Source organism: Aythya fuligula, chromosome 10, assembly GCF_009819795.1.
Source record: "Aythya fuligula isolate bAytFul2 chromosome 10, bAytFul2.pri, whole genome shotgun sequence".
Taxonomy (NCBI): Eukaryota; Metazoa; Chordata; class Aves; order Anseriformes; family Anatidae; genus Aythya; species Aythya fuligula.
Genome location: NC_045568.1, coordinates 20,289,853 through 20,317,302, shown reverse-complemented (window position 1 = coordinate 20,317,302; position 27,450 = coordinate 20,289,853). Strand labels below are relative to the sequence as shown.

General features: G+C 47.3%; 2 protein-coding genes across 2 annotated transcripts in view; one reads left to right on the top strand and one right to left on the bottom strand.

Moving 5' to 3' along the window:
- ITPR1 (inositol 1,4,5-trisphosphate receptor type 1) overlaps nt 1-275 on the bottom strand; it is a 163,895-nt gene extending 163,620 nt beyond the window's left edge. The window contains 1 exon segment of the mRNA XM_032193866.1: nt 174-275. The gene's annotated coding sequence lies outside the window, so the exon portion shown is untranslated.
- A 1,469-nt stretch (nt 276-1,744) lies between these two features.
- Nucleotides 1,745-27,450, top strand: SUMF1 (sulfatase modifying factor 1). Its single transcript, XM_032194289.1, has 10 exons — nt 1,745-1,818; nt 3,412-3,585; nt 4,239-4,313; nt 12,858-12,940; nt 14,703-14,825; nt 15,520-15,634; nt 16,564-16,677; nt 20,932-20,991; nt 23,764-24,990; nt 25,109-27,450. Exons 2-9 carry the CDS (start codon nt 3,412-3,414, stop codon nt 23,872-23,874), a joined length of 855 nt encoding a protein of 284 aa, XP_032050180.1. The 5' UTR covers nt 1,745-1,818; the 3' UTR covers nt 23,875-24,990; nt 25,109-27,450.

The following is a 27,450-nucleotide window of genomic DNA, read 5'->3' as shown; positions in this document are numbered from 1 at the left end:
GCACCAAATTCAGCCATCCCACCGGCAGCACCCCCCCAACACCCTGCTGCGACCCCCAGGGGCTGCTGCCAGCCCCACGCCGGCTCCCTTACAGCAGCCGCCGGCGGTGCCCGCTGCCCGGAGCGGATCCACCAGCCCCCCCCGGTGGTTGCCGAGCCCTCCCCCGGCCCTACCTGTGTCCGGCCGGGGCGTGCTAGCGGCGCTGCGGCAGCTCCATGCCGGCGGCGCTGCCCGGTGCCGTAGGGACGGAACCCGCGCCCCGCTGCCGCCGCTCAGCGGCCCGTCCGCATGGTTACTGCGCGCCCACCGCGCCGCCCCGCCTTTATATACCGCCGCGGGGGCTGCTGGGAAATGTAGTCCTGGCTTACCGGAGATCCATGCAGCGGAGCGCCCCGCGGGACTACAAGTCCCGGCGTGCCCCGCGGTCCTGCCCCCGTCCCGTCCCGCTGAGGTGGCTTCGCCCCCCAGCCCCGGTGCCATCATGTCGCTTGTCCTCTCCCCTGGCAGCCCCTCAGGGGCTGTGTCCCCCCTCACGGAGCGCCCCTGTGGAGGTTGTGCCCGGGAAGGGCCTCCTGCCGACAGCACTAGGTTTAAGGGCTCTGGGAGGAGAATTGTGGATAAATCTCCCGTTTTTATAGTATTTTGATAACAGTGAAAGCGGTGTCGCAATTCTGAAGCACGGTGGACTCAGTACCAGGAAGGAGAATAATTAAACTGTGTGGAAGAGATGTCCTGCCTGCGAGGAAATGGCTTAGGAGCGTGGACACCGTCAATAAACGACACCAAAGAAAGTTCTTGGGAGTCCTCAGGGTCACAAGCTGCAGCTTGGATGCTTTTCAGAAGCAACCTGACATTTTAATGGCTTTGTCTGGTCTCCTAAGACAATACAGGAACATAAACCTTCCTGGTGAAAGTACAGAAATGATGCAAAAAAGGATTCGAGGGAAGCAAGCAATGGGAACAAGTAGGCGAGATACACCAGCGGGCTGGACACGAGCTGGTTTCCCTGAGCTCTGTAACAGCACAGCCGGAATCCCACAGCTCTGCTGGGGCAGGCTGTTACCAAGTTTGTGTCCGTTTTGTTTTTTTTGAGTACATCACGGGGCAAAAGGGACTGCTGAGAGCTACTGCGAACGCATGCCTGCGAAGACGCCCAGCGCTGTGATTGCAGCACGCACTGAGACTTCGTGCGGCCCAAGGAAGTGTGTAGTGTTGCTTTCCACTGGTAGTACACAAGAAAACAAAAGTCTCCTTCACTCTGCCCATGCTTTTAGCTGCACAGCCCTGATTTGTGCAGGGAACATGATGTGAAGCGCAGGGAGCTGCTGGCCCACAGGGTGCATGTGGGTCCATTCTGCACAGCCCTGAGCAGCAGCTTCCCCACAAGGTAAAGCTTTACGTGGCGGAGCGCCCAAACCTCCAACAACCGCGGTGCCCCAGCAAGAGGCAAGGAGACGCCGGGAGCCCCCGACCCCTGGCAGCCCCCAGGTAGGGGGGGGGGGCAGCACCAGGAGCCAGGCGCGGCCCCTTTAAGACGCGACCACCACGTGACCGCAGCAGCACGTGACGCCGCCCAACATGGCTGCGCCCGGTGGCTGCAGGGCGCTGCTCCTCGTCCTGGCGCTGCTGCTGGCGGCGGGGGCGGACCCGGACCCGGACCTGGATCCGGATTTGGCTCCGGATTCGAATCCTGATCCGGATCCGGCTCCCGGCGGGTCCTGCGGCTGCGGGGCCGGCCGCGGCGGCGGCGGCGGGCGGGAGGCGGCGGCGCGGCGCTACGCGGAGGCACCGGGCGGTGGCAGCGGCAGGAGCGGGCCGGTGAGCGGCGGGGGCAGCGGGGGGCAGCGACCCCGGTACCGGCTCCGGCCCCGGCAGCAGCCGGGTGCAGCAGTGCGCTGCCTCCTCGGAACCGCCAGGCTGCTGTGAGCGGGGCTGCCCCGCAGCGCTGCCGGCCCTGCTGCCGGAGCTGGGCTCTGAGCGCACGGAGCTGCGCGGCCAGGTGCCGCTGAGGTGCCGGTGCCCGTCAGGAAGCCTTGGGGCACTCCCAGCTGAAGCTGCCCGGCAGGCTGTCAGGATCCCTGCCTGGCAATCTGTCAGGATTCCCGACTGGCAGCCTGTCAGCATGTTTCAGGGTTTGGGAAGGAACGCGAGGCTGTGCAGCGAGAGTTAATTTTAATTTTTCATACGGTTTCAGGCAGCGATTCACCACTGAGCTTACAGTCTTGCTGAAAGAAGTCTTTGAAGATTGCTTCCAGGAGTTGTTTTAGCTACAGTGGATTGGAAAGTGTTTTTTTGTTTGTTTTGTTTTTGTTTTTTTGAGGTTCTTTTTTAGCCTTCTATTTTTTTGTCAGAGCTGAAATGACACTTGTGGAGTAGCGCTAGCACCATGCTTCACTGGGAAGCATGGCGAGTAGTTCTGCTATGAGACCTGCATTTCCAACATACCAAACGTCAGGAGCTCACACCAAGTGCTGCTGTCCCTCAGAATGAGCTGTGCTCGCTTTGCTTTCTGTCACCAGCTCACCTGCTTGAATCCCCTGTAAGAGCAGCGTGTGGCATGGATGGGCATGCACCCTGTCAGCGTGTGCTGGGGCATCGCCAGCACTGGGTTATTCTCCTAGGGGACGCCCCTGTCAGTGCTGACAGGCTTTCCTGGTGCTCACCCACGCACAGGCCTCTGATCCGCTGCCAGCAGAGGAAGGTGGCTGAGTTCAGCATGAGTTTGGGACTGAAGGTAGTCTGGGAGTGCTGACAACGAAGTAGAGGGAGTTTTCTTCCCTACTGCATTCACCACCTGATGAGGAGTCGGGTAGCTTCTTGGCAAGGTAGCTCTTAGCCTAGCTAAAGCTAGCGTTAGCCCCTGAAATGTCACCTGCCAGCTGGGCAGGTTTTAGGGAGCCTGAGCTGTCGTTTGTCCTTCCAGCACAGGCTCCTGAGCAGGGATCGTGGCAGCTCTTGGTATTTTTGAGAGAAGGGCTGTTGGGTGAGGGATGGTGTGCTCAGTCCGTGCTTTTTAGCAGGGTCTCAGGAAGCACATGGTGAGGTATGATGAGACCTTCGGGGCCTTTGTCTTCCCAGGAAGAACCCTAAAAGGCAAAGGGGAAATGTGTTTTGGTTCCCTGAAGTTGGCTGAAGCCTCAAAGGGAATACATCTTCCTGAAACAGTTAATGTTTAAGGTTATTTTAAGTTTAAGAAAGTTTTTGCTCTTGATTTGTGTTCTGCTCTGTGTTATTTTCTGAGCATGTGGGGATCACGGTGTCAGCGTTGGTACCTTGCTGTGCTGTTTTCATCCGTACTGCTTCAAGCCAAGAGCACTTTCAAAGATGAGGGAGAGGGGGAGTAAAAGCAGCAAGAGACTTGTCAGTCCTTATTTTTGGTGACCTGTTTGGTGTGGGCTGCTTCCTCTGCAGATGGTGGCTATTCCGGGAGGGGTGTTCACGATGGGCACGGATGAGCCGGAGATTCGGCAGGACGGGGAGGGCCCTGCCCGGAGGGTGCGCCTGAACGGCTTCTACATGGACCAGCACGAGGTCAGCAACGAGGACTTCGAGAGGTTCGTGAACGCGACGGGGTACCTCACGGAGGTAAGGCGGAAGGGTTTTTAGTCTTCTGTCATCTTTGTTGATGATGGCAAAATCCACACTAAGCTTAGGCTTAGTGTTTTTGTAGGCCCTCACAGTGTGATATTGGAATTTGCATGCTAGAATGGTTTGGGTGTAAGTAGTGGAGAGACCAAACTGTCTTGCCTTGCTGCCCAGGAGCCTGAAAGGGCACTAGGATAGATACTTGCTGTTGCTTTTAGCAAGTGTCTTGATCTGTGAACTAAAAATCTTCTCTGCAGTGTGACTGAGGCAGCGTGGGTGAAGTTAACAGGTGGCTGAAGATGTCTATGTGGATTTACGTGTATTTCTTTCTTTGACTTTTGGGTCCTAGGACATCTTTGTACCAGTACAACAATGCTGTTAGTTCTTTTTCCTTAATTTGGAAGACAAGGAGTGAAGGAATTTGAGAAATCATGTGATAGTTGAGGATTTTGTAGTCAAGTTCTGGAGCACTGCCTCAGGTGGAAGCTGTTTCAGACAGTGCCTTTTCTTCGATTCCAAATCAGCTTCTTTAAAAGCAAACTCAAAATTACTGTTAGGATTTCCTTATTCTTGACAGAATAAAGCTGTGAATGTGGCTGGCATTTTAAGAATGTTTCCCTGATAATGTGATCAATTTTTTCTTCTTTCTCTAGGCAGAGAAATTTGGCGATTCCTTTGTGTTTGAGGGAATGCTGAGTGAAGAAGTGAAGTCTGAAATCCATCAGGCAGTGAGTAACATGGCAGGGTAAAACTTGCTTAGAAGTTTTATCACTGAGTAGATGTGTTAGCGGTAATGGCCATAATGTCTAAATTGCATGATCTTCTCCAAAGCCATGTACAAAAACGTGGAGAAGCGTTTGGCCTAGAGGACTAGATTTCCTTGGGTCTGGGGGATCAGCAGCCTGGCCTCTGGTCTTCCTCTTGTCTCTAGATGAGCAAAGAGAGAGGTGGGACAGTTTGAGAAGAAATTATTTCGTCGTTAGGTTTTACTTATGCGCACTGTTTGATGCAAGGTACAACTTTTGGGGAGTTTTGGGGGTGTTAGGATTTATTCCGACAAACAACTGGGAATACCTGGGTTTTGGTAGCTAGGCATTATCACCACAATGATAGAAAGAATGAAAGAAAGAATTTTCCTTGCAAGTGCATGGTGCAGTAACTTTGAGTACTGAATGTTCAGAGTTCTATATAAATGATGCTCTTGGTGGAGGGGGGAAACCTATGGAGCTTAATTTTAGCTAAAGGGGACAGACTGATATGATTTCTTGAAACCTCCATGCGAGTATGTGCTGTGAATGACTGGCAAAACTGTGGGGTTTGGTTTCCTACTGCAAGGAAAGAAAGATTATGAGAAGAGTTTGTATCTTTTAATTCAAAGTAAGCATTTGTGTATTGTGAGATCTAAGAAAACGAAAATGGACTTGCCAAATACCAGCATAGCTGATGCTGAAGGAAGTATAAATGTAGCTGGGATCATCCCATCTTCACCACAGAAAATCCAGCTGACTGTATTAGAGGCATTCTTTTTTCTGCCTTAGTTCTGTGAGGCAGAAATCTCTGAGGTAGGCTCTCTGTTTCTTATTTGAACAGAGTTCCAGCATAAGCTCAGTCTTGGCTACTTGTATGAACAAATACAGCGTTGAGAGCCACTTTCCTGGGTGTGTCAGCCAAATTGTAAAGCACTGGCTGTAATGCCCACAGAAGCAGCATTACGCCAGGAAGCTGGAACGGAGCCCAAATTGGTCTCTTGGCTGCTTTAATTTATCAAGTTTTTCTGTATTTGTTAAATGTGAACTTAGAGTGACTGTCCTTCTGCTCTGTTTTTCCATATTTTTTATTAGGTCACTTTGGGAGGTACTGGCACAAGGAGTGTCTTTGGGATAGGCCTGGAGGAAGACTCTGATTGTTTGGGTAGGGACTGAGGGAACAGTGCCTGCCTGCCTTGCAGCTTGGCACTTTGTGCTGTCCCTGCAGTCAAACTTACATTCTGTAACGTTGTAATATTGTGAGAAGGTGAAGAAGTAAATGCTGCTTTTCCTCCTCCTGTCTGCTTCTTACCCTCACCAGCTACACCCCATGAAACCCAGCTTTGGGGCCAGCACCTCTGTCACAAGGGGAAGGGGTCGGAGGGCAGGTAGCTGTGGAGCTGGGGGCAGACCTCTGATGTCTGAACACCCGGCTTAGCACCTTGTATGGGCTTCTGCCTGTCACTGCTGTGTCTTCTCGTTCTAGGATTTTCTATGAGAGACTATAATTTGAGAGTCCTGTGCAGACCTTAGCCTGGAGGTGCACTGTTACAATGGGATGTAGTTGGCTTCTCAAGCACCCAAATTCTGTGGAGGCAGAGCCGGTAGCTTCCTAGAGGTTGTGCTTTCAGGAAACAAGTTGCTACAGACAATTTGCAAGAAACTTCTTTCTGATAAAATGCGGAAGCCTTCCAATTATAGTGGGGGTTTTTAAAGGCTCTGTGAAAGCAAATCCCTCCTGGGGTCCGCAAGCTTAAACAGAGAAAAAAAAAAAAAAAAAAAGCCAAATCTCAAACTGGTAATTTCTAGCGTGTTAGACTGACTGAAATGTTTAAATCTTAAATCTGGAGGGAAAATGGTGTAAGAAATCTAACACCATTCAAATATTTACAAAAAAAAAAAAAAGTGAACATATTTTAAAACTTGGCTGCTGCAGCATAGCTGTTAACATGTAATTAGTGAAAGGATAAATAGCGTGAAGTTGGTTTGCATCAACAGATCGTGATGAGAAGAGGAAGGCTCCTCTGTCAGTGCGTACCTCAGTCAGCTGATGCGTTAGCTTGTGGTATGGACCTTCCTGAATCACAGCTACACCACGAGAAATGAGGTGCAAATATTTGTGTTACTGGTACTGAGAAATACCCGCACCGAGTGATGGGGGAGAAATGGCTGTGCTGCTTCGTGCTCCTAACTTAGATGTGCTTGGAGGCTTTTCTCCAGTGGAAGCACAGCGGGGCTGAATGCAGATGGACACGGGAAGAGCAGTAGGAATGTGTTCTGCAAATCTGATTTCATAGGCAGTGAAGGAATTGGGGAAAGGTGCAGGTGAAGATGCTGAACCAACTGGTGTGCAGCAGCTCCTATAGAGAGTGAAGCACATTGGGTGTGGGGGGTGTCTGTGGGTTTTGTTCTCTCTGGCAGCTTTGGCTTCTCCACCTCTGAAGCTGGACAGTTTTGTCACAGGCCCTGAAAGGAAGCAGACAGCTAAATTAGAACAGAGGTGGGGCTGGTGAAAGCGAGTGCAGGAGCAAACAGCTTAGCACGTAGAATAATTGTTGGAGCCCTGGGTGTGCGTTTCCTGGAGGTGAGGTGCTCTCCCAGATATCTGCTGCTGCCGGAATGTAGGTGGGACCTAATCCTCCTCTGGAAGGAAGCAGTAAAAAGGGGTGTAGCAGCCAAAAACAGAATTGTTCTGGATTTCTGGAGACTCGAGTTGTCGTTTTGGCCTCTACGTTTGCTGTGTTAATGTGGCAGAGAGGGAATTTAGCACTGCAACGGATGAAGGGGATGCTGGTGGAACTGGCAAGGACTTCTTCAAATTAAAAGAGCGAGACTTTCTAGGGGTAGGGAAGAAGTTTCTTCAGGATTGAAGCTTCTTGTGTGGGCCTACTAGTTTTGATAGCTGAACATTAAAATCTGTTCTTAGACTTGCAGGGTAAAACCAGCTGGTAATTATTTGTGGCCTTGCTTGGATGCTTGGCCCTAATGTCGTTACAGGCTAGGATTGCTGATGGTTGGCAGTCAGAGGGGTTTTTCCTTTCCTTCTTTTTGGGAGGGTTTTGGAAGATGGGTGGAAAACACCTCAGCACTTAGAGGTTTTGTGGTTCTTGTTTTGTGATGAGCCTCTGCCTGACTGCTTATTTCCCTGACTGAGCTGGGGAGGAAGGGGAGAGGGGAAACACATGGCCAATGCTGTCATTGCACTTGTGTGCTGTTTTAACATACCCTAGAGCAAAAAGCATGCGGGCTGTGTCTGCGAAATGAGAAGGCACTGAGGTGTACTCCCCAATGAGGGGTTTAAGGGCTCCTGCAAATAACTGCAAGAGTTTTTGCTTGCTGTGCAGCCACCGTGAAACGGGCAAACAGAACAGCACTTACTGAGGCTGGTGTTCAGCATGAGTCAAATTTGCTCACTGGAGAGCTGTGGGAACATTTTCAATCCTTGGCTTGTGGAAGATGGCAAAATTAATTTTTGCTTCTAGGCCAGACAGACTTTGTAATGAAGACACCAGGAGCATGCAGACCTGCAGCCATCATTTATTCTTGGGAGGTGTTCAGTTTGAATCCCGGGATGCAGTGAAGTCAGTTGATGGCAGACTTGAGCAAGGGCTGTTAAACTGGAGTTTGGGTTGGTCCAGAGCTCCTGGGTGCTGGGCTCATCCTCATTGATAAATGAGGATGGAAACCTCTTTGGTAGCGCTGAGCTGTGCAAATACACTTAAAGCAATTCCTCTAAGTAAGAGGAATTCCACTAAGTCAGAGGAAACTGGAAGCAGAGGAGGAGGTGGGCGAGCCTGCTTCTTGCAGACCCCAGTGCTGCAAAAAATCTCCACGTGGAGTTGTGAAGGTGGAGCTGTTGAACTGTACAGCTCTATTTTCTCATGCCGTTCACTTATGGGACTAAAAGACATGCAACAGGCAGCTCTCACTGAAACTACCACTAAAATTGGTCCATATTTATTGTACAAACTGCCCCTGTGAAGTGGGGCATTGCCTGTGCCTCAGGCTGTAGGTGTATCCGTGCATGCCTTGTTCTTAGAGCTCATATTCATTTGGTTATTGGAAAAAATGACTCGCTTGAGTGCAGATTTAGATGTTGGCTGAAAAATAAGCTTCCAAAGATGGAACTCACCAGGAATATCAGTTCCTTAAAAGAAGCTTCTCTGGATTCCAAAACTTGCACTTAATGAATCTTGCTGGATTTTAGTATTAAATAGTTCTGGCTATTTTTCTTGGAGGACTCACACAGCTGTGAAGTATAACGCTGTTTGAAGGCGATTCAATGACCTTTCCTCATGTGAAGGAAAATGTCTCTTCATAAAAGTACAGGACTCGTTTTCAATTAAATATGAAATCCTTTCTCTAACTCAAACTGTATTTATTCTAATTCTACAAAGCTGCCACATTTCATTTTTTGCAGTACTGCAATCTCAAACTCCTTACAAGCATTGGGACTTAAGGCAAGCAATATCTGTAATTTTAATAGTGATGTTAAAACAAAATAGCATCTACTATGAAACTAAAACCCTTACTGCCTTCATTTCTGAGCTAATGAGGGAGGCCTGAAGCCAGAAAATAAAAGTGAAAACAGATTCTTCTGTAATTCTTCAGTAATTGGAGCTTTTTGGGGCAGGAACTTTTAACTGCTGTACTGAACAGTACGAGACCTGTGGCATTACAGGAGCTGGTGAGCAGTGTCAGTTACTGGGGTACCCCAGCTGCTGCTTCACTGCCGTTTCAGCGTTCTTAATTACTGCTTTGGCGGAGAACTTGGCAATCGTGTTTCAGTTCAGCTTATGTACATAATTACAGAATGTTTGCTGTGTTGCAGAGTGTCTTTGAGCACAAATACGAATTACAGCTGCGTATGCAGCCCGCAGTCCCCTCTGCAGCTCCATGGCGACCCTGATAACCAGCTCCGAGGGACCCGCTCTTCGCGCCGAGCCCCGGAGCCTGCTCACGCTCCCACTATTTACATTGCGACGTCTCCCTGCCTCAGTTCCAGCTGTTCCAACTTAAACACAGGCCAGTTGCCATGGGGATGAGGAGTCCATAGAAATAGGTCACGCTCGTGCCCTTTGCAGCGTGCTGGTGGCAGGGAAAGCAGCGCTGTGGGCAGAGGTGTGCAGGCAGTGAGATGCTGCTGCAGGGCTTTTCCTTGCACCTGGAGAAGGGCTGCAGCACCGAGGGGAGCTGCTGCAGGGCTTCAGCTCGCTCAGAGCCATCCCTTCTGGTGTGGTGTGTTCTCCATTTGACCGCAGAGCTGAGTGGGCAGGGGGCTGTGCTTTGTGCCTCCCTCCTGCTGATTCCCCGCTGACCATGGGCTTGAAGAAGTAGGTGAGAGCAAGCAGCCAGCATGCTGTGGGGTCCATGTCAGCCCCAGGAGCGGGGCCGTGCAAGTTGTCACTGTGTGGTAACCGTTGGTTGTTCAGGTACACGTCTTGGCCTGGTGTGTGCTGCTCACAACTGTGACTGCAGCCCTTATCACCTGAAAATAGTTTTGTAATGCTGCAGCATATCTGGACGAGAGCATGAATTTCTTGTGCTCACATGGGCCTGACTTCATGTTGAAAGCTGCAGTTTCACTATTTCAAGTGAGTGACTGAGTGTCAGAAGTGGAATTAGACCCCAATTAACTGCTCAGTTGAGTTTTTCTTTATTTATTCATTTATTTTATTTATTTTAAGGGCATTTCCCTACTGCTTTTGCGGTGCCAGTAGCATGGTATAATGCTGATGATGGAACTGACTTTCCTGATGTTTCCCTATCCCCCCTCCCCTTTTTTCTTCTGTGTGTATTTAGGAAGGAATTTTCTTCACGATAATTGCAAAGTAGTCTAAAAGTCTTAAAACCAGCAGTTAATGGAGCAATTAAAGTTAGGATATCCCAGCCTACCTTGATAAGAAAATTGAATACTTAAAACTTCTCAAATTTTATGCAAGCTGATGGTGGGAGTAAAGGCTTCAGCTGTGCAAATCGCTTCATTTGAGCGGAAAATCGTAGGTTGGAGTTAACTGTTGAGGTGCCTCCACGCTGTGTAATCCCAGAGCTGCTCGCTTCTGCAGTGCTAAGGGTCTGTGATAAGCAGAACAGGGAGTTCTTCAAATTTAATCCTGAAGCAGAGAGCTGGATAATCCCGAGTCTTCGGCTGGATCAGACCAAAGCAAGCACTGAGCTGCTCTGCCTCAGAAGCGTGGTTTGCTCCTGGAGCTGCCTTCCCGCCTGTATTGAGGCAGTTGTGTGAGGTTTGCAGAGCTGCTCTGTTTAGCCAATTCTCTCACAAGTGATAGGCTATGCAGTAAAGAGCTAAAAAGGATCTCTGCTCCATTTTTTTTTAAATGTAGCATCTCTTCAGGATCTATTCGGCAGCATATGCTGCTGTGAGCACAAAGTGGCTCTGCTGCCAGTCTCCAGAACCCGTGTTCAGGAGCGCGGCGTGAGAACGCTCCGCGCTAGGGAAGGAACTAAGCTCATTAGTGGCAAGGGAGGGCTTTGCTGTACTGAATGTGATGTTGTAATATCTGTGTCTAATTAGCTTTCCTGCTAATTAGATTTAGAGCAATTAAAAGCTTTAAAGACTTCTGAGAAGTTTTTGAAAGGACTGTAAATTTCAGGTATGTGACTTTTCTCGTTGGGAAAGAGCATCCTGGCGCGCGCTCAGTGCTGTTGGTGGCTGACTTAAATTAGTTCCCAATTAATTATTGCAGTCTGTATGTAGTCTGTCACTGCTGCCGGTGTCCTAGTACTGTGTGTGTAACTTCTGTAAGGATCTGGGTGTTCTGCAAAGACTGGCAGCCATTTGGTGTTCAGTTCATCGGAGCCAGAAACAGAAGATCTGCACGCGCAGTGCTCTCAAGTGGAGAGACTATATTTTCCTCAGTTTAAAATAAACCATTTTGATTGAAAGCATCTGCTTTTTCTTTTGCATAATGAAAATGTTTTCCATAATTAGTCTTCCAAAGTGTAAGTCGTTGCAGTCTCTTGCAGAGATTTTTCCCTAAACTAGGGGTGTAATTTGTACAAAACAATAAAAACAAAAACACACACACACACACACACACAAATAAAAAACCAACACCCCAAACCACAAAACTTTTGTTCAGTAACTATCAGGATCAAATTTTACTGCTGACATTTCATATTCAACATGAACTTTTAGCAAATAGTACTGTGGTTCTCTTATTTTCCTTTAAGAGATGTCAGATTCTGGCTTCAGGTTTCTGTCCTGTCTGGAGTGTAGATTAAACCTCATGAATTTCAGGGAATTGGTTAAATCAGACTAGTTCTAAGCCTATTAACTGCAGCATCTGTTTAGCAGCTTGGCCATTCTGAGGCTTTAGGATAGTGCTGTGAGAGGATCTCAGCTGAATGGAAATCCCATCTTTGGGTTTGGATGCTCAGTAACGAAGCTGTAGTCTCTAGTGAGAGCAAATACTTTAGTCCAGGATCGCTCTTGATTGACAATAACCGGCCTTTAGGTAAGGGACCCAGGCATCTGCTGGGGGCAAATCTGCCTGTGATGATAGGAGGAGAGGGAAAACCTGCCAAGGGAGCTGTTTTTAGTGGAGACTGGATTGGATGCTTGAAAAATAAGGTGCTGTGTGTATGTGTATTACGAGCACTTCACTTCATTTTTTTTTTTTTTTTATTTTTTTATTTTTTTTTCCTGTTGAAACATTGAAGTAAGAGATCTGAGGTTTGGATGAGACTTTTCCTTAACTAATGTATGTCAGAGATGACTCCTGTTTCTGACGTACATCATTATGTTCAATGCTCCTCACTATTGAAGAGTGAAGCCTCCTCCTAGAAGTCAAGAGTTAAATGTGCTTGGAAGTAAGCACAGTAGAAGAAATCGCTAATTAATATTTTTTTGGCTTTGCAAAACCAAATTTGAGACTTTTGGTTAGTGAAGTCCTCTGTTTACATTATTACACAATCTGTTTGCAAGGAGATCTTCAGTAAACAGCCTTTTTTTAATGAAAAAAAAAAAAAAGCTTCACTTCTGTGTCACCTCTGTCTCCACCTTCTGGAAGCTGATAGCCAAGAATTCAGACTCAGCTAACCAAGTTAAAATAGCTGGAAAGCAAACGTGTCGCAAGATGCGTGTTTTGACCCTAGTTAAAGGATGTCATCAAGATCTTGTTTTAGTTATTCCAAAACACTGACTCCAGGGAGCAAATAGCTGAGATGAAAAGCCTCTCAAGGCCAAAACTGTCTTTTATAATCTCTGTGGTATGTGCCAGGCCAAAAGGCTCAGCATTTGGTCTCCCTCTCCCTTCTTTTGGGGTGGTGTTTTCTTTGTGCTGCCCATACCTTTGGATATTTTTGGCCAGTGCCACTGTAACATGGATGAAGTGATCCGCCTGGTCCATCAGGGGTGGTTGGGGATGTGATGGGTCAGTTAGCTACAGGCAGAGCCTCCAACGAGTTAAGGCTTGTGGCCAGCTGCCACGTTGTGTTTGTTTCCAAATAACCTGCACCTGGGAATTCAGGTGATCTTCCCTGGCCATTCTTGTCCCTTTTCAGGTTGCAGCTGCTCCCTGGTGGCTGCCTGTGAAGGGGGCCAGCTGGAAGCACCCTGAGGGGCCTGACTCCAATATCTTCAACAGGTAAGTCTTAATTAGCCATTCAGTTATAACATAAATATTTAAATAATGCTTGTTGAACATAAACCTGTACACATGCACCAAGAACCAAGGTGCAACAAAGGGGTTTTGGTTAGTTACCTGCTTGCTGCTGCTCCTGGGGCCGTTTTCACTTCCTCCAGGGCGCTGTGTGCAGCGTTCAGTGGCTGTAGGGCTGATGTCCCAGCAGGATTTCAAACCTGGCTGTGATTACTTTCCATCCTGGGATAAAAGAGACCATACTGAAACGTGCTTCAGTGTGTGTGTTCCACTGCTGCTGCATACATACGAGTAGAAGAGTTGATCCTGTAGGGGTCAGTAAGTTTAGAACGGGCAGTGCAAATCTGGTTGTGGAGGTGAAGAGCAACTGCATGCTCGAGGAGTGTGTGTAGTGCCTTCTACCTGGGATTCAGAAGCCTGAAGAGTTTTGTGTTTTTAATGTATTCTGGCTTTGTGGGCCAATTATGGAAAATCAGTTGTTGCTTTATCTGGAAGCTAAATGCTTTGGGAAAAATGTACTCTGAGCAGCCTACGGTGAGTGCTGTGCCTTGCTAGTGCTAACTGTGAGACCTGCTAGTCGATATCTTTACACAGTCACTTCTGGTTGAGAAGAAGAATGAATTCTATGCCTAGAAAGTCAAAAGGCTTCACTTTTTCTCGGGTAGCTTAGGTAGCTGCTGCAGCAGTAGCTCTGTGCTGCACATGCTGGGAGCCATTGCTGCAGTTGTGCCTGTTACTGTGCTTGGATGTGGCTGTCCTCGTTTGGGACCTCTCACATATATTGCAAGCCTTTCACTAGGCAGGTGACAACGAAGTTGATGCTGACTGCTTCCCTAGTTAAAGTTTCTAAACTGCTGCTGGAAATAGGCAGCCTCTCTAGCCTAGATCTAGTAGGTGCTGGCATGTTTCGGAGTCCCCTAAGGACGGGGTCGTGTTAGTGTAACATCACCTGCTGCCTGCACGGCTTGCTAACGAGTCCGTTGTCGTTTCTCCAAGGGCAATGAAAGACTTATCTGAGGCAAAAATAGAGATAGTATCAGGAGGCATTGTTAGGGGAGGCTGAGAAATTTAGGTCACAGTCAGCACATGAGAGTTGGAAGCCTGCCACGCAAATCTGGTGTTGTACAAACTTGGCCTGGTACAGCTGCTAGCGAGCTCCTCGCGTGGAAGCACTGCAGCGGCCGAGCAGGCCTGGACTGGCTCGTTAAATGAGGCAGAAAAGACAAGTTCATAGAAAGCCCTCTGAGGCTGTCTTCTGGGGCAGTAACCCCAGCTCTTGAAGTGACTTGGTGCATTGGAGGCTTGGATGGGGAGGGTTCTGGGACAAGGAGGACGAGGCGTTCGTTCAGGGTTTGTGGAGAGGGAAGCCAGGATTCGAATGCAGTCAGTCCTAGAACCAAACCAAAGGAAAGAACAAAAAGGAAAAGAACAAAGGAAAGAAACAAAAGGAGGCTTTGTGTAAGCTGTGGGCTGCCTGAAACAACAACAACAACAACAACAACAAAAAAGCTTTGTTAAACTTGTGCAGTTTGCTGCTTCCTGGATTGGGAGCTGCAAAAGACGATGCAGGTAGGAGTAAGGATGCTCATGGCTCCTATCGTAACTTGTGCAGTCCTGGCTGGAGCAGCGAGGCTGTGAGCTCCCTCACGGTGCTTTGTGGCCAGCTCTTCAAAATTTCATTAAGTGCCTGTGCTGTGGGGCTGCCCAGCTGTGCTGACGATCTTGTCCCATTTGTTTTCTTCCCCAGAATGGATCACCCAGTTCTTCACGTGTCCTGGAATGATGCTGTGGCATTTTGCACGTGGGCAGGGAAGCGATTACCAACTGAGGCTGAGTGGGAATACAGCTGCCGAGGGGGCCTTGAGAATAGGTAAATGCCGCTGATGTGTCTCTGATAGTGTGGAAAACTGTGGAATTTACTAGGTTGGGAAAAGCCTTGAGGCTTTTTTATGGCCCTGCACATTTCTTCCTTGTACAGGATGTGTTTCTGTGGAAAATACAACCCAGGCTTATTGTGAACACATTCCTTTAGGTAAATGAATTTCCATAAATACCTGAGGGGTGTTTTGTCATCTAAGTTCTGTAACAGAGAAAGAATGCAAAGAGCCCAAGCAGAGGAGATGTGACACTGCCAGGACACAGGGCTGCTGGCATCGCAGGCAGGAGATGGAAGATAAAAAAGGGGCTTGGTGCCAAGGCTGAAAGAGCTGCCAGAGAGATGGAGAAGTAAATAAGTGTTGCTTCACAGCAGTTTAGGAGCAGTGGATACGCCTGGTAGGTGTCAGTGGGCTTAGAGAGAAGAGGAGGATGAGGTGAACAACAGTTTGTGTATTCTCCCTCCTGTGTCCTGGACTGCACAGGGCAGCGCTAGCAAGTGCTGCCTTCCCGCCCTCTGTGTACACGTTGTCCTTGCAGAAGCCTCATTAACTTTTAATTCTGGTAGATACTGGTACAAACTGGACTGGGATACAAACTGTTTCCCCAGGGTAAGGGTGGCTAAGGTGTTTTATTTTTATTGAAGAAAAAAAAGTAAGTTTGACAACTGGTTTTCTGCCTTTTAACAGGCTTTTCCCCTGGGGCAACAAGCTTCAGCCAAAAGGCCAGCACTATGCTAATATCTGGCAGGGAGTGTTCCCAAGCAACAACACTGCAGAAGATGGGTACAAAGGAACTGCACCAGTAAGTGTCTCAGAGTGAACTATCATACAGGAACAAACTTCTTCCTAAAATTGAGGCCTGTGTTGAACACAGTGAACAGCGGTCGTTTTCCTCTACTGTACTCTTTCACCTTTAGATTGTCAAGTTCCAAAATATTTCACTGCAGGCTCGAGTATTACCAAGGGATGCTTTTTAAAAGCTTAATTGAAAAGTAAAGATTATCTTCACTCTAACTTCTAGTTCCTCTCAGACTGACCTCTTTTCCCTATCTCCTGTAACTTTTGAGTCAGCTGCTGAAATACTTTCTGCCTCCACATTTGGCATAGCAAATTTCTTAGCTCTCATTTTTGGTTAGGTGTTCCCAAGGTTACAAAATTGTACAATAGTTTAAAAGCAACAAAACTTCCCTTTTTGGAAAGGCTGAGCCTGTCCGATATGGCAAACAATGGAGTGGGATTTTAAAGACAAGCTTGTGAATAAATTAGGTGGCAGTCAAAATAAGTCTAGAGGGTTTAATCAGCAGAGAAATCTGTACATGTGTGAGCTGACAGCCGCTCTTGCTTTTCTTAGGTGGGAAAGGGAATTGGAATCTGGAAGTTAGAGGCATGAGCACGCAGAATACAAATGCTATGTGCAGGTCTGTGTTTGATCAAACAGTGCCCCTCTTTGGAGGATTGGTCAGCAAAACTGATGAGAAGGTGCCGTGTGCCTTCATGGTGCTGAGAACACAGAGGATGATACCAGTGCATTCTTCCATTCAGTTTTATTTAAATGGAGTATGTAAAAGTATTACAGCTCTGCACTACTAGCTTGTTTGTCTTTGAGATATGAAGGCAGATGTTCTTGGCAGAGATGAACGTGCAGTCAGCAGACGGGTCTTCAGGTTTAAAAACCTTATTGAATGTGGTGTGGTTTAAAGAACTTGCATTTGTGCTATGTGTCTTCTGTAGGTCACTGCGTTTCCTCCCAATGGGTATGGCTTGTACAACATTGTAGGAAACGCCTGGGAATGGACATCGGACTGGTGGGCTGTGCAGCATTCAGCAGAGGAAGCTCATAACCCTGTAAGTATTTTATTGGCATCACGTGAGGTTCAGAACTCCCTCTTAGTGCTCTGGTCTGGTTGCTGTTCAGAATCATCCTGTGCTTTGCTCCTCTCTCTGTGGGATGGGCTGAGTTCTGGTGAATCAGCAAGTATCACAGCACAAGCCATCAGCACTGAACTAGTAGTGTAGTCATGCCATTTTATTTATTTTCTTGGACGAACCTCCACAATTGGTTAGCAATAATTTGCCAATACAGTGGAATTACTTCTTAAAAAAGTAAATAAAATGTGAGAGGGTTGTTTTGTTGCTGCAAGCTGCGCTATTTATTTCTTTTTCCAGGTGGAGAACAGACCGTTCTGAATTATTTTAATGCCTTCTACTAGCTCATTTAAAACTCGGCATGTAATAAAGCTGACGCTTATGGGTAGAAGTAGCTTACTGGGCTTTGACAGGGTTAATCTTTTGTTTTCTTTGTGGCAGCCAGAGAAAGAGGCCCAGCAGGGTAAGCTTTGTTTGTGGGGTTTCTCACGCGCTATCTCTCGGTAGATTCAAGCTCTAATATTACATCCCCTTCTCTCTCACTTATCTAGGATGACTAAATCTGAGAAATGAACTGCTCCGTTCTCACAGAGCTTGTTTTGTTCAGACACAGTTATCTGTAATGAGAAAACGAGTTAAACCTCTCTGGGCAGGAGCTATCTGTTGCTGCAGGATTTGAGTATCCCCATGCTATGGTCTCGTGTGATACGCTGGCTTTGTCTGGTGTGCTGGACGTGATCACAGCCCTGTGAGAAGTCAGTGGTTGGAAGCAGCTTGAGGAACCTGTGAAATTTATCTGCCGGTCAGTACGTAGCAGAGGCTGACATCCTGCTCTTCCAGGAGGATGTTGTCAGCATGAGAAAACAGGCTCATCTTGGGGTCTAAATTGCCATAGTTCTGTACTAGCAGTTTGATCATCCTGGTGGAGAAACTGGAGACGTGATGTGTACTGATCACATTGGGCAATTTCAAGTTACTGTATCCCAATAAGGTCCTTCAGGTCTTTCTGGTGGGTGAAGCTATGTGTCAGATGGTATAGTTACACATCTCTTCCCAGGTAACTGAAATGTTGGGAATATAGGGGTTCTTGTTGCTTGACTTGAAAAAAAATAAAAATAGGATGAGCCATTCTTTACTTCTTGTTGGCAGGCAGTCATAGCAGTTTAACAATAGTTTATTTTTATTTAAAAAAAGGCAGCAACACTCCTTTCCGTTGGAACCTTGGCTGTGCTGTACACCAGGTGCTATTTCTCGGTGTGTACAAATCAGTCACATGATGCAATTTGAGAATTTCACGATCATTCAGAATTTCTACCCATTTCTGTAATAATTCTGTAATAATTCAGTAATAATGAAAAGCTGTGTTGGATGAATTCTCTTGAATGTATAAATACACAACCCTCGCTTTCAAACACCAGCTCTTGCCTTGCATACATTCTGTGTTGAATTAATTGGTGAGAAACCAGAGTTATATTTCACTTCAGAGTTTTGCTTTCTGTTACACAGACTTACAGCCTCTTAAGCTTAGGTTTTTAAATTCGGCACAAACATTTCCCAAACACTTCAGATAGGATTTAACAAGGAGGCATCAATAATGATGCTTTTAGTTTTTTTTTTTCAATTGGGAAACCAAGTGTCAGGATCTAAGGTCTGAGGCCAGGCCCTCCAACGTGAATTCCAAGAGCTCTTCTGATTAAATGGATAAGGAAACTGAATCTCATAATGTGAAAAGTTGTCCCAAAATAGCCAGGCTGCAGTATCTTCTGAGACATTAAAAATGATTAGCGCCATATCTATCAGAGCCAATCTCTTCAGTCTCTCCAGAGTACAAGTCAGTGTAACCTATATATAGGATATGTTCCTTCTGCCTAAAAGACTAGGAGTTCTTCTAGAGGGTCAGAGTTTCGTGAAAGGGTTTTTTTTATTTATTTTTTTAACACATTTAGTGTAAGATCTGAAACTTTCTGTCTTCTAGAACTGGAGAGATTTTGTGGATTGGTAAGAAGGAATGTAACAAGGAATTCTACGCATGCTTTTTTCCTGTAATTCATTGGCTTGCATTCACAAATGATTACCAAGGGCAAAAAATAAACTGGGACATCTGAAAGTGTTTTGTAAGTCGTTTGCTGTCTTCTCAAAGTATTAGATTTATATCGTTCTGTAAGAGTGGTTTAAAAAAATAAAAAGGCAAAAAAAAAAACCAAAAACTTCTTTGCAAGGTATAGCACCGTATAGGACCTTTACCATATGCTGCAGCAGTTGTAGCTGTGTAGCTGGACAATGAACCTGCTTTTAACCCTAAATTAGCACAGCCCTCTTCGTTCAGATGAGTCGTTTCGGAGCTACCAGCAAAGATCACTGCTCTGTGTTTGCATTGCAGTTTTTAATGGGAAATCCTGCTCAACAGCTCCATTGTTTTCTGGTTTGTCTTGTTCTCATGTGGCTTTTTTTAGGTCAGTTTTCTGATGCCTGGCTGTACCCTGGCTTCCCTTAAAATGAGATTAGCAGGTTGTTTGAGTCGATTGTGCTTGTTCGTGGCTTATCGTACCGCGGGGCCCAGTGCATCTGCAGGCAAGGTTTGGAAGTCAGCTCCCAGAGACCTTGGAGAAGGAGTGAGCCTGCCTGCGGGGGAGCACCCGGGCACGGAAATCAGAGGACACAGTACGTGGGTGTGTTTTTCCTCGCATGTTTGTAGGATATTCAGTGTAGTAGGCCAAACTTTTTTTTTCCCTACCTGTTCTCTTAAAAGCTTTTGCACTAAATGTGAGACTGCTGATGTTCCAGAACGGGAAGGCTTCAAAACATGAAGCCTCTTAGAGCAGTCACATTCAGTGGGTGCAGCTGAGAGCTTCTTTAGCTTTTCTCTGCGGAATCCCCTCCCGAAGGACCTCCTTCCTGGAGGGGAACTAGTCCTGCATTAACGAGGTGTTAGAGGTGAAAATTTCCTTCAGTGAGTGTAATTTTATATTGGTCAAGGCCTTTTTCTTGAGGCATGTACAGAATAAAAATTCAACTCCCTACAACGCTGAGAGGCTTCTTAGTGGCTGTACTGCCTTTTAGGCTTTGCTTGCCACTTACCTGATAAAACAGTTTATTTTCTTGATCTTGTTTGTCACGTTTTAGGACACTTTGGGTCCTTCCTAACAGCAGTTTGTCAATGCACAGGGTCTGTAGGAAGCGTGTAAGAATGCTTGGTATCAATACTGGAAACCAGGCATCGCAGCAGCCTGATGGTAAGCAGATTGCAGCAGCAACTTTCACAGCTTAAAGGACTGCAGCGGGAGAATCGCTCACCTGTGTAATAAGCGTGTCAAATCACCCAATCATCTAGCTAGCAAAAGTGTTATCAAGGAAGCCCAGCTTTCTCCTTGAACTCATGGGCCATTATTTGGAGTTGGAATTGAAAAAGAATTGTGAAATAACCTTGTTAAAGCAATTCTAGGGCCAATTTCATAAGCAGTTTAAATAAATCACATACATTACCCTGCAAACGTACCTGCAATTACAAAATTGTTGCTCGTAAGTGCAGTGCTTTCTGCAGACCTCTTTAGCTGTCACAGCCCCACATAATAACAAATTCAGTACCCGGTGACTGGGAGATGTTACCGACTGCCTCGCAGCGCAGCCGCTGACTTGTGCTGTGAGTCTGCACTTGGGACTGGGAAGAGAACAAACACCAGGCACTGGATATTGCAGGGCCTTGTCTCTAACTGGCCACAGATCAGTACAGCTGTGCTTAGAGGAGCGGAGCTGCTCTGTGTTAGAGGCTCGCAGGCCCACAGGGTGATGAACGCAGGGGCTGTGGTGGTGTTTGTGCAACCCCCTGCAGAGCTGACACGGAGCAGTGGAGCTGACAAGTCAGCTCTCAGCGAGCCTGCAGGCTGGTGTGTGAGGGCACGTAACCTGTCCTTAGGAAAGGTCTGAGGCTACAAAATCAGAACTGTTTTCAGCGCATTACTCTCATGATTGCCACTGTGCTTTTTACAGCCTGTTACCAGGTGCTTTACAGAAGCAGGCAGTGCTCTCTGGGCAGGTAGGTTACAGCTGAGATGTTGCAGTCAGAGGGGGAGGACATCGACTCACCTGTCTGCAAAGCCTTCAGCACCTCATCATTTCAAGCTCCTTGTTCAGACACAGCTGAAGTTGGTTGTTCGCTCTGAATATTCACGCGTGCTCCTTGTCTGTCTCCCTCTGTACCCCTTACCCTGCTAACCTGTGTTGTCCTCCCCACAGACAGGGCCCTCCTCAGGGACTGACAAAGTGAAGAAGGGCGGATCCTACATGTGCCACAAGGTAAGGCGAGAAGGCCTGCAGCAGAATCCATCAGTTCAGCCACTGGCTGGTTGACAGGTTCTGCTTTCCAGCCATTTCCATTTATTTCTGATGTAGGAGGCTAAGCTGAATGTACTGCTGGGCAGCCAGTATGGGGCAGCAGTCAGAGACAGACCTTGCCAGCACGCTGCCAGCCTTCTGCACAAAGCTGTATGGGTGTTTGTTTTATTGTTCTCACTAGATATTGCTAGCTTGCTTCTGGAAGGAGACAGATGTCTCTGTGGCAAGGAGGAAGTAAGCATAGACACTGTTGCCCAGGAAAGCTGAAGCTTATTCAGCTCTGACTTGCAGAGTTTTTGGTTGCACGGGAAACTGAAAGCAACTTGACCAAGATCCCAGTTCTAGATAAACGTACCCTTGTATGATATGGAGCTGAGTGTAAAAGGCCACTGACCTTTTATCATCTGAAATTCAAAACCTTCAATGCTTTTTATCATCATATATAATACTTTTTATCACCAGGCTTGGCATGACAACCTGGAAAACAGCACAGATATTGTTCAATGCTGATTTTAACTCAAACCGAAACTTCCAAAGCGAGGTCTGAATGCACACTTGGTGTCTGGGTGAACAGCGAAGGTAGCGTGCCGAGTACCAGGACTTCTCATGTGCCTTGGTTCTGAGTGTGCTGTGGGGGCTGCTCCATCTACTCTGAGGCTGCTCCTCCCTAGAAAATACCTTTTGATCTTGGAGGACCCATAACTTATTTCCAAAATTTCCTTTGGAAAATAATATACGTCCTTCTCCAAATAATAAATTTGGAGACAGATGGCTGGGAGTTAAATGCTTCAGCTTCCATGATAGCAGACATGAAATCCTTTCTGGAAAGTCTGGGTACACCACATGGAACAGCCTTTCATGTTCTTCTGGTTTAACTTCTACTGGGAAGTACGGGAAATGTTTTGCAAAGCTACTTTCGTGAACATAAATCATGTTTTAAACTCTGTTCACGCTGCACTGGAGAAAATGCTCACTGTACATCTCCTTTCTCATTAAAGCTCTTCTGTTCTTTTTTCCCCTTGCAAAGCCTGCTGCTGGCAAACAATCCTCTTAATTAGATTAAATCTTTCTACAGTGAGATCCCATTTTCTACACTGACTTCCTTCTTAGGTGAAATCAATGTCAGATGTTAATTAGCAGTTTTGATTAAATTAACACTCGAATAGACTCATCTTCAGTGCTGAATAATGCGACCCAGTTTAAAGGCTTGTGAAGATTCTAGTCTGTCCTAGAGTTTTTGTAGGTGATGAAACTAGGCTGTGTACCAAGGCCAAAAAAAATCACCGAGTACAATTAGTGTAAGGGCTTTGCATGAGCTGCCTAAAAATCTGTGTAGACTCATTGCTCTTCTACCTCTTGGAGCTGACCAAGTAAGTGCTTTCTTACACATACATGTAGCACATTCTTTTATTTTTGAAGTAGTTCAGCTTCTGCACCCTCATAGCATGCCGTAAGTTTAGGGGTAGACCTCTGCTGTGTGATAGCACAGTGTGCCCCCTTGTTTAGGGCTTTGCGTTGGTAGCAGGGTGAGCAAGGAGCTGGTGTTGGGATGTCTCCTTAGGTGGAGAGACTCGTGGGGAGAAACACTCAGTGCCCTGCTGCCTCCGCAGGGTTGGTGTGGATCTCAGTGATGGTCGCCACGAGCTGTCAGTGCCCTCGTGGCTGCACAGGGACAATTGCTGCAGTAACTGCGCCCAAACTCCTGAAGGGATTTTTATTTAAAGGGCTGGGGGAAACACGCATTACCCTCTGTTCTCCCCTAGCCCCCCAGAGTGGGGGGGGGTGTCTAATTTTTAATTAATTTAATTAATCAGTTGAGAGCCTGGCTATATGCAGCTGAACCAGCCGGAAAGAAACAGCAGCATTTTTGTTGGAGGCCAGGAGCTTGCAGCTGGAGGAGAGGAGCAAAAAGCCTTGGCCAGGTATGTTGAAGTACCAGCAGAGCACCCGGCTGGCTGGCTGTGAGCTCACAGCGTTTCTCCAAGTGACTGGTACAGGCGTAGAGCTCTACAAGCACTGTGGTCCTTCCTGGAGTTGTTCCGGGTGCTGTTTTTGCTCTGACCGGTCCCTCGCAGGAGCACCAGGTTCTGCCAGCAGAATGAAAGCTCTGAGGCTGTTCAGCAACACACAGACGAGGTGGCAGTGGCTCTTCCCTTTGCTTTTGGAGGCAGCTGCAGTGACTGCCGCCCGTGCTCATAGCTTTTGCTAGGAATATCTGAAAAGCAATTGGGTCGTTTTATCCATGGCTTCATTTTAAGTGTTAATAATTTTTACAGCCACCAGACCAGATTACATCTCCATTCCCAGTATCCATAAAACACTGCCATAGGAATGGTGTGAAGAAGTTTGTTTCCAGTGACTCCTTTCTTCTTTTCTCACCTCATTCAGCCAAACTCTTTATTGGGTGCCGGTACCTGCTCATTTTCAGTTTCCCCTAGTACCCTGATGCGGACTAGGGCAGTGACAGTGGTCATCTTAGTTTTTGTCCAGGCCATGATGCATTATTGGCCTACATTAGCCTACTCTCGTGTTTTTTTGCCATTCAGACTCCCCTTTGCATCTGTTGCAGCTGGTCTCTTCGTAGGACTGTTTCCCTTCTCTCTGGCACAGCGATTCTGATCCGTGTCAGTTCATCGGGGCGTGTGGAATGCCTTGCTGTGTCGCTAACCCTTTTACCTAGGGGAACACGAGCCGTGGCAGGCCCTAGTGACCATTTCCCCATTTTCTCTCCAGTCTTACTGCTACAGGTACCGCTGTGCAGCCCGCAGCCAGAACACCCCCGACAGCTCCGCTTCCAATCTGGGTTTCCGCTGCGCAGCCGATGCCCTGCCAGGGCTGCAGTGACAGAGGGCTCCCACCCGACTGGGTGGCTCAGCTGCACCCGAGGACATAAGGAGACAAAAAGACATAGGGACTGCCACCTGCTGCTGAGACAGAACGGAAAAACCCCTCACGTGCCTGTGGGGCAGGGGGTCCAGCACCAGCCCCCGTCTCTTGGAGCTTCCTGGATTTATCTCTGGGGAACCCGGCCTGGGTTTCTGTCCTGACCGACCTCTTATTGCCGTGGGTTTCAGTGGGGGTGTCCTGGAGCTGCACTGGCACAAAACCGAGCAAAACCACGCTGATTGTATTTTAAAAGGTTGAGTTTTGTAGATCCTTTGGAAAAGATCTTTTAAGAGTTTTGTGTATGGTTTGAATTTCCACGCTCAAATCCCATCAACGAGGACTTTCATAGATTTGAGAGCTTTAAAAGAAATTTGAAGCGGTTACTGTGTCTGTGACCCTGTGGGGTCACCAGTTTGAGAAGAGGTGAGGACTGGAAGGACAGCTGCCCCCACGGGCCGTCGGTGCAGCTCTCACATCACATCCTGCCTGCACAGAAAATCAGCTCCAGGAAGGTGCTGCTTGCGGCGTGGTGTTTGCTCCTCTTCAGGACCTGCCTTCTGCAGCTGAGGGGTGGCAATCCGCACCCTGATGGTTAGGGATGTCCATGGTTGAATAAAATGTAAAGCATCTCTTTAGGTTTAAGACTCTTCCTGATGGAAAGACGTTGGCACCTTCCTTGGAGTTTCTGGACGTGCTGTAGGCCTGTTTGGGGGACTTGGAAATCACAAAAATGGCTTTAGAAACCGGGGCTAACAGCTGGCTCTACCTGAACACCGGGTCGTTAAAGTGAAAAGGAGGTAAACGTAACTGAGCCCCAAGGCCTAAAAAGGTAAATTGAGGTAAATTCAGAAAATATTCTCTCTATTCAAACAAACAAAAACTTCATTTAGTAGAATAATTGCAGCACGGAGAAACAGGGATACTGTCAGCTACCTCGGTTGGGGATCTGAATGTATTTCAGCCCTTCTGCAAAGCGCTTTGCACTCTCTCTCACTCTGACCACAGCAGCTGGGGGCACTGCTGTGCCAGGGAGCCCGAAGCTGTCCCTGCAGTAAGCTCTGTCCCCAAAGGGCTGTCCTGTCAGCCCCGCCGACCTCTGCCAGGCCTCTGAGCTGCCTGCGTGTGCAAGGGGTCGGTCTTGGCCGTCTTGTCAGATGCTTCGAGAGGCAACAGTGAGAATGTGTTGGTGTAGCACCATTTTTGCATTACTGCCACCCCTTCCCAGCACTATTTTCTTGTAGTGAACTCGGTGGGGGTCGCTACACATCCAGTGCTTGCCAGGTGCTTCTCCTCTTCTGTGTTTCCCAGGGAAAGGCGAGCGCTGGAGGGCTTCTGGGGGCACCTTCCAGGAGCACCAGCCCCTGGAGGGGACGGACACTACACATCAGCAGAAAGGATTCGGGAACACACCTCCTTGTTGAAAGCTATGTTAAATATTTTCTATTCTGAAGGCTATTTTACTACTACTAAATGTTTAATTAAAATCTCTGTATAAAAAATGTATTTCCCTGTTGCTCTTAATAGATTCTACTTCTCTAAAAGGCATTTTTCTGCTATAAGAAGGAACGAATGCTTTGTTAAAGATGTTGCTTAGGATTGGTGGTGGTTTTTATGCTGGAAAAAATGCCTTGAGGGGAAAGAAATTAAAAAAACAACCATGTAATTCTGCATATTGGAAAGATCTGATCACTATTTAAAACCAGCTTCATTGTGCCACAACGCTGGGACTGTGCCAAGGCTCGGAGATGCGTGGAGGGAGGTCTCTCTGCTCTTCCACTGAGATAGACAAAGGTGTCCCATGTGTGCTCTTTTTTTGGATGATGGTCTCTGTATTTTGTTACAAGATCGATCATTAAGCACCCTTGAATTAATCTGATCAGATATTAGTGGAAAAGTAAATCTCCAAGTTTGAGTAAGTGTTGTTAATATTTTTGCTTTGCTTTTGAGACTGCTGGTCTCAGGTTCAAACACTTGTGTAAGGGAGGAGCATCTGACCATTTGTTTTCTTTGAATGCTTTTATTCTAGTGCGACGAGTTGAAATTAATTAGCATGAACCACAAAAAGACAAAAGTGCTTTGAACATCGTTTCTAACCAAAAATCATCCCTGGCTATTTGTGACTCTTGAGCGTGTATGTGTTATTTATTTTCCTAAGATACTGAAGCTTAGCAGAAATTGGAATTAAGCTAGAATTTGTGCTAATTTCCATGTGAGTCTCTCTTTAGGAGTGCAGAACCCGGCTGTGCCTTTCAAAGTATCTTCTAGTGGCTTTGTTCTGCAGGGACTTTGGTGCCCACCCCGGGCAGCTGCAGTGCTGGGGCTGTGCAAGGTCCGACACACGTCGTGTGCCACTCGAGGCCCCTGCCAATTGCCCCAGTAGTTCACAGCTCAAGGGCAAAGCATCTTTTCATGGCCTTGCTGGGCCTTTAATGCGACCGGCTGTGTTTAACAGTGCCACAGCCTCCTGTTGCCCTGTGCTGTGGAAGTTTGCCCTCCTCAGGTAATTGCTATTTGGTTCACTTGCTGGAAATAGCAGCAGCTTGCTGGGAGAGCGGGTAGGAGCGCACAAAGGAGGCTTGGCTCTGGTTTCTGATGTACGGCTGGAGGTGCAAGGAGTAGACAGCACTGCTTTTGGGTTTGGAATCTCTACTTCCTTAACTACTGCCCATCGTGCCAAGTACGTATTCCTAACAGGAAGCTAACAAACAGCCGTGTCTGCTTGAAAACCCATCTCATCTGGAGGAATAGGAGTACAGGAGGTTAAAAAAAAAAAAAAAAAAAAAAAGTCCTGAAATTTTTTCCACAAGGAAAAAAAGAAGTAGATTGGCTCATCTACTCCCAGACCTCCCGTCCGGTAGGCTGAAAATGTCTGGGTGGCTGCCACAACGCTCCTGTGGAGAAGAAAATGAGATAAGCTTCTAAATGAGACAAGGTATTGCGTTCTGGTACGCAGTGAAGCATGCATTGTGCGTTAGGGAAAGTGGTGAACTTCTGTAGAAACGGGCTGCCTGTATCAGGCGAGGAGTAAAGTTAGTGGCCATGCTGTGTGTGAGCAGTGCTTTACACGCAGCTGAACTCCTCTGGAAGCGTTCTGTACAGGCAGCAGAGCCATTCATGGGTTGCTTTGATGGAGGGACTTCAACACGAGGCTGTGTGGAGCTGCCTTCATTTCATCTTTCTACGGACAACACGACACAACGGGCAGTTACGGAGTGTGCCCCAGGCAGCCCTCCTGTCACTGCCGTGCAGATGCAGGCCCAGCAGAGCAGCCCCCGTGCTATCCCCAAATGAGAGTAACGAGAAGATGCAGGGACTTGTTTCCTCTGCATAAAAAAGGCCTTGCTTCATAGTTTGCCTCTGGAGAAACAGTGAAAAGGAACTCTTATCTTCCAGCTTTTCAAAATTGGTTGTTTTCAGACGTACTTTACCGTTTCCCTTTTAATCCATTTCAGAAGCCAGACTGGCAGCCCCGTGCTGCTCGGAATGCAGCCTGAGTCTGCTCTGGAGTGCAAAATTATAGTGCTGGAAAGCAAC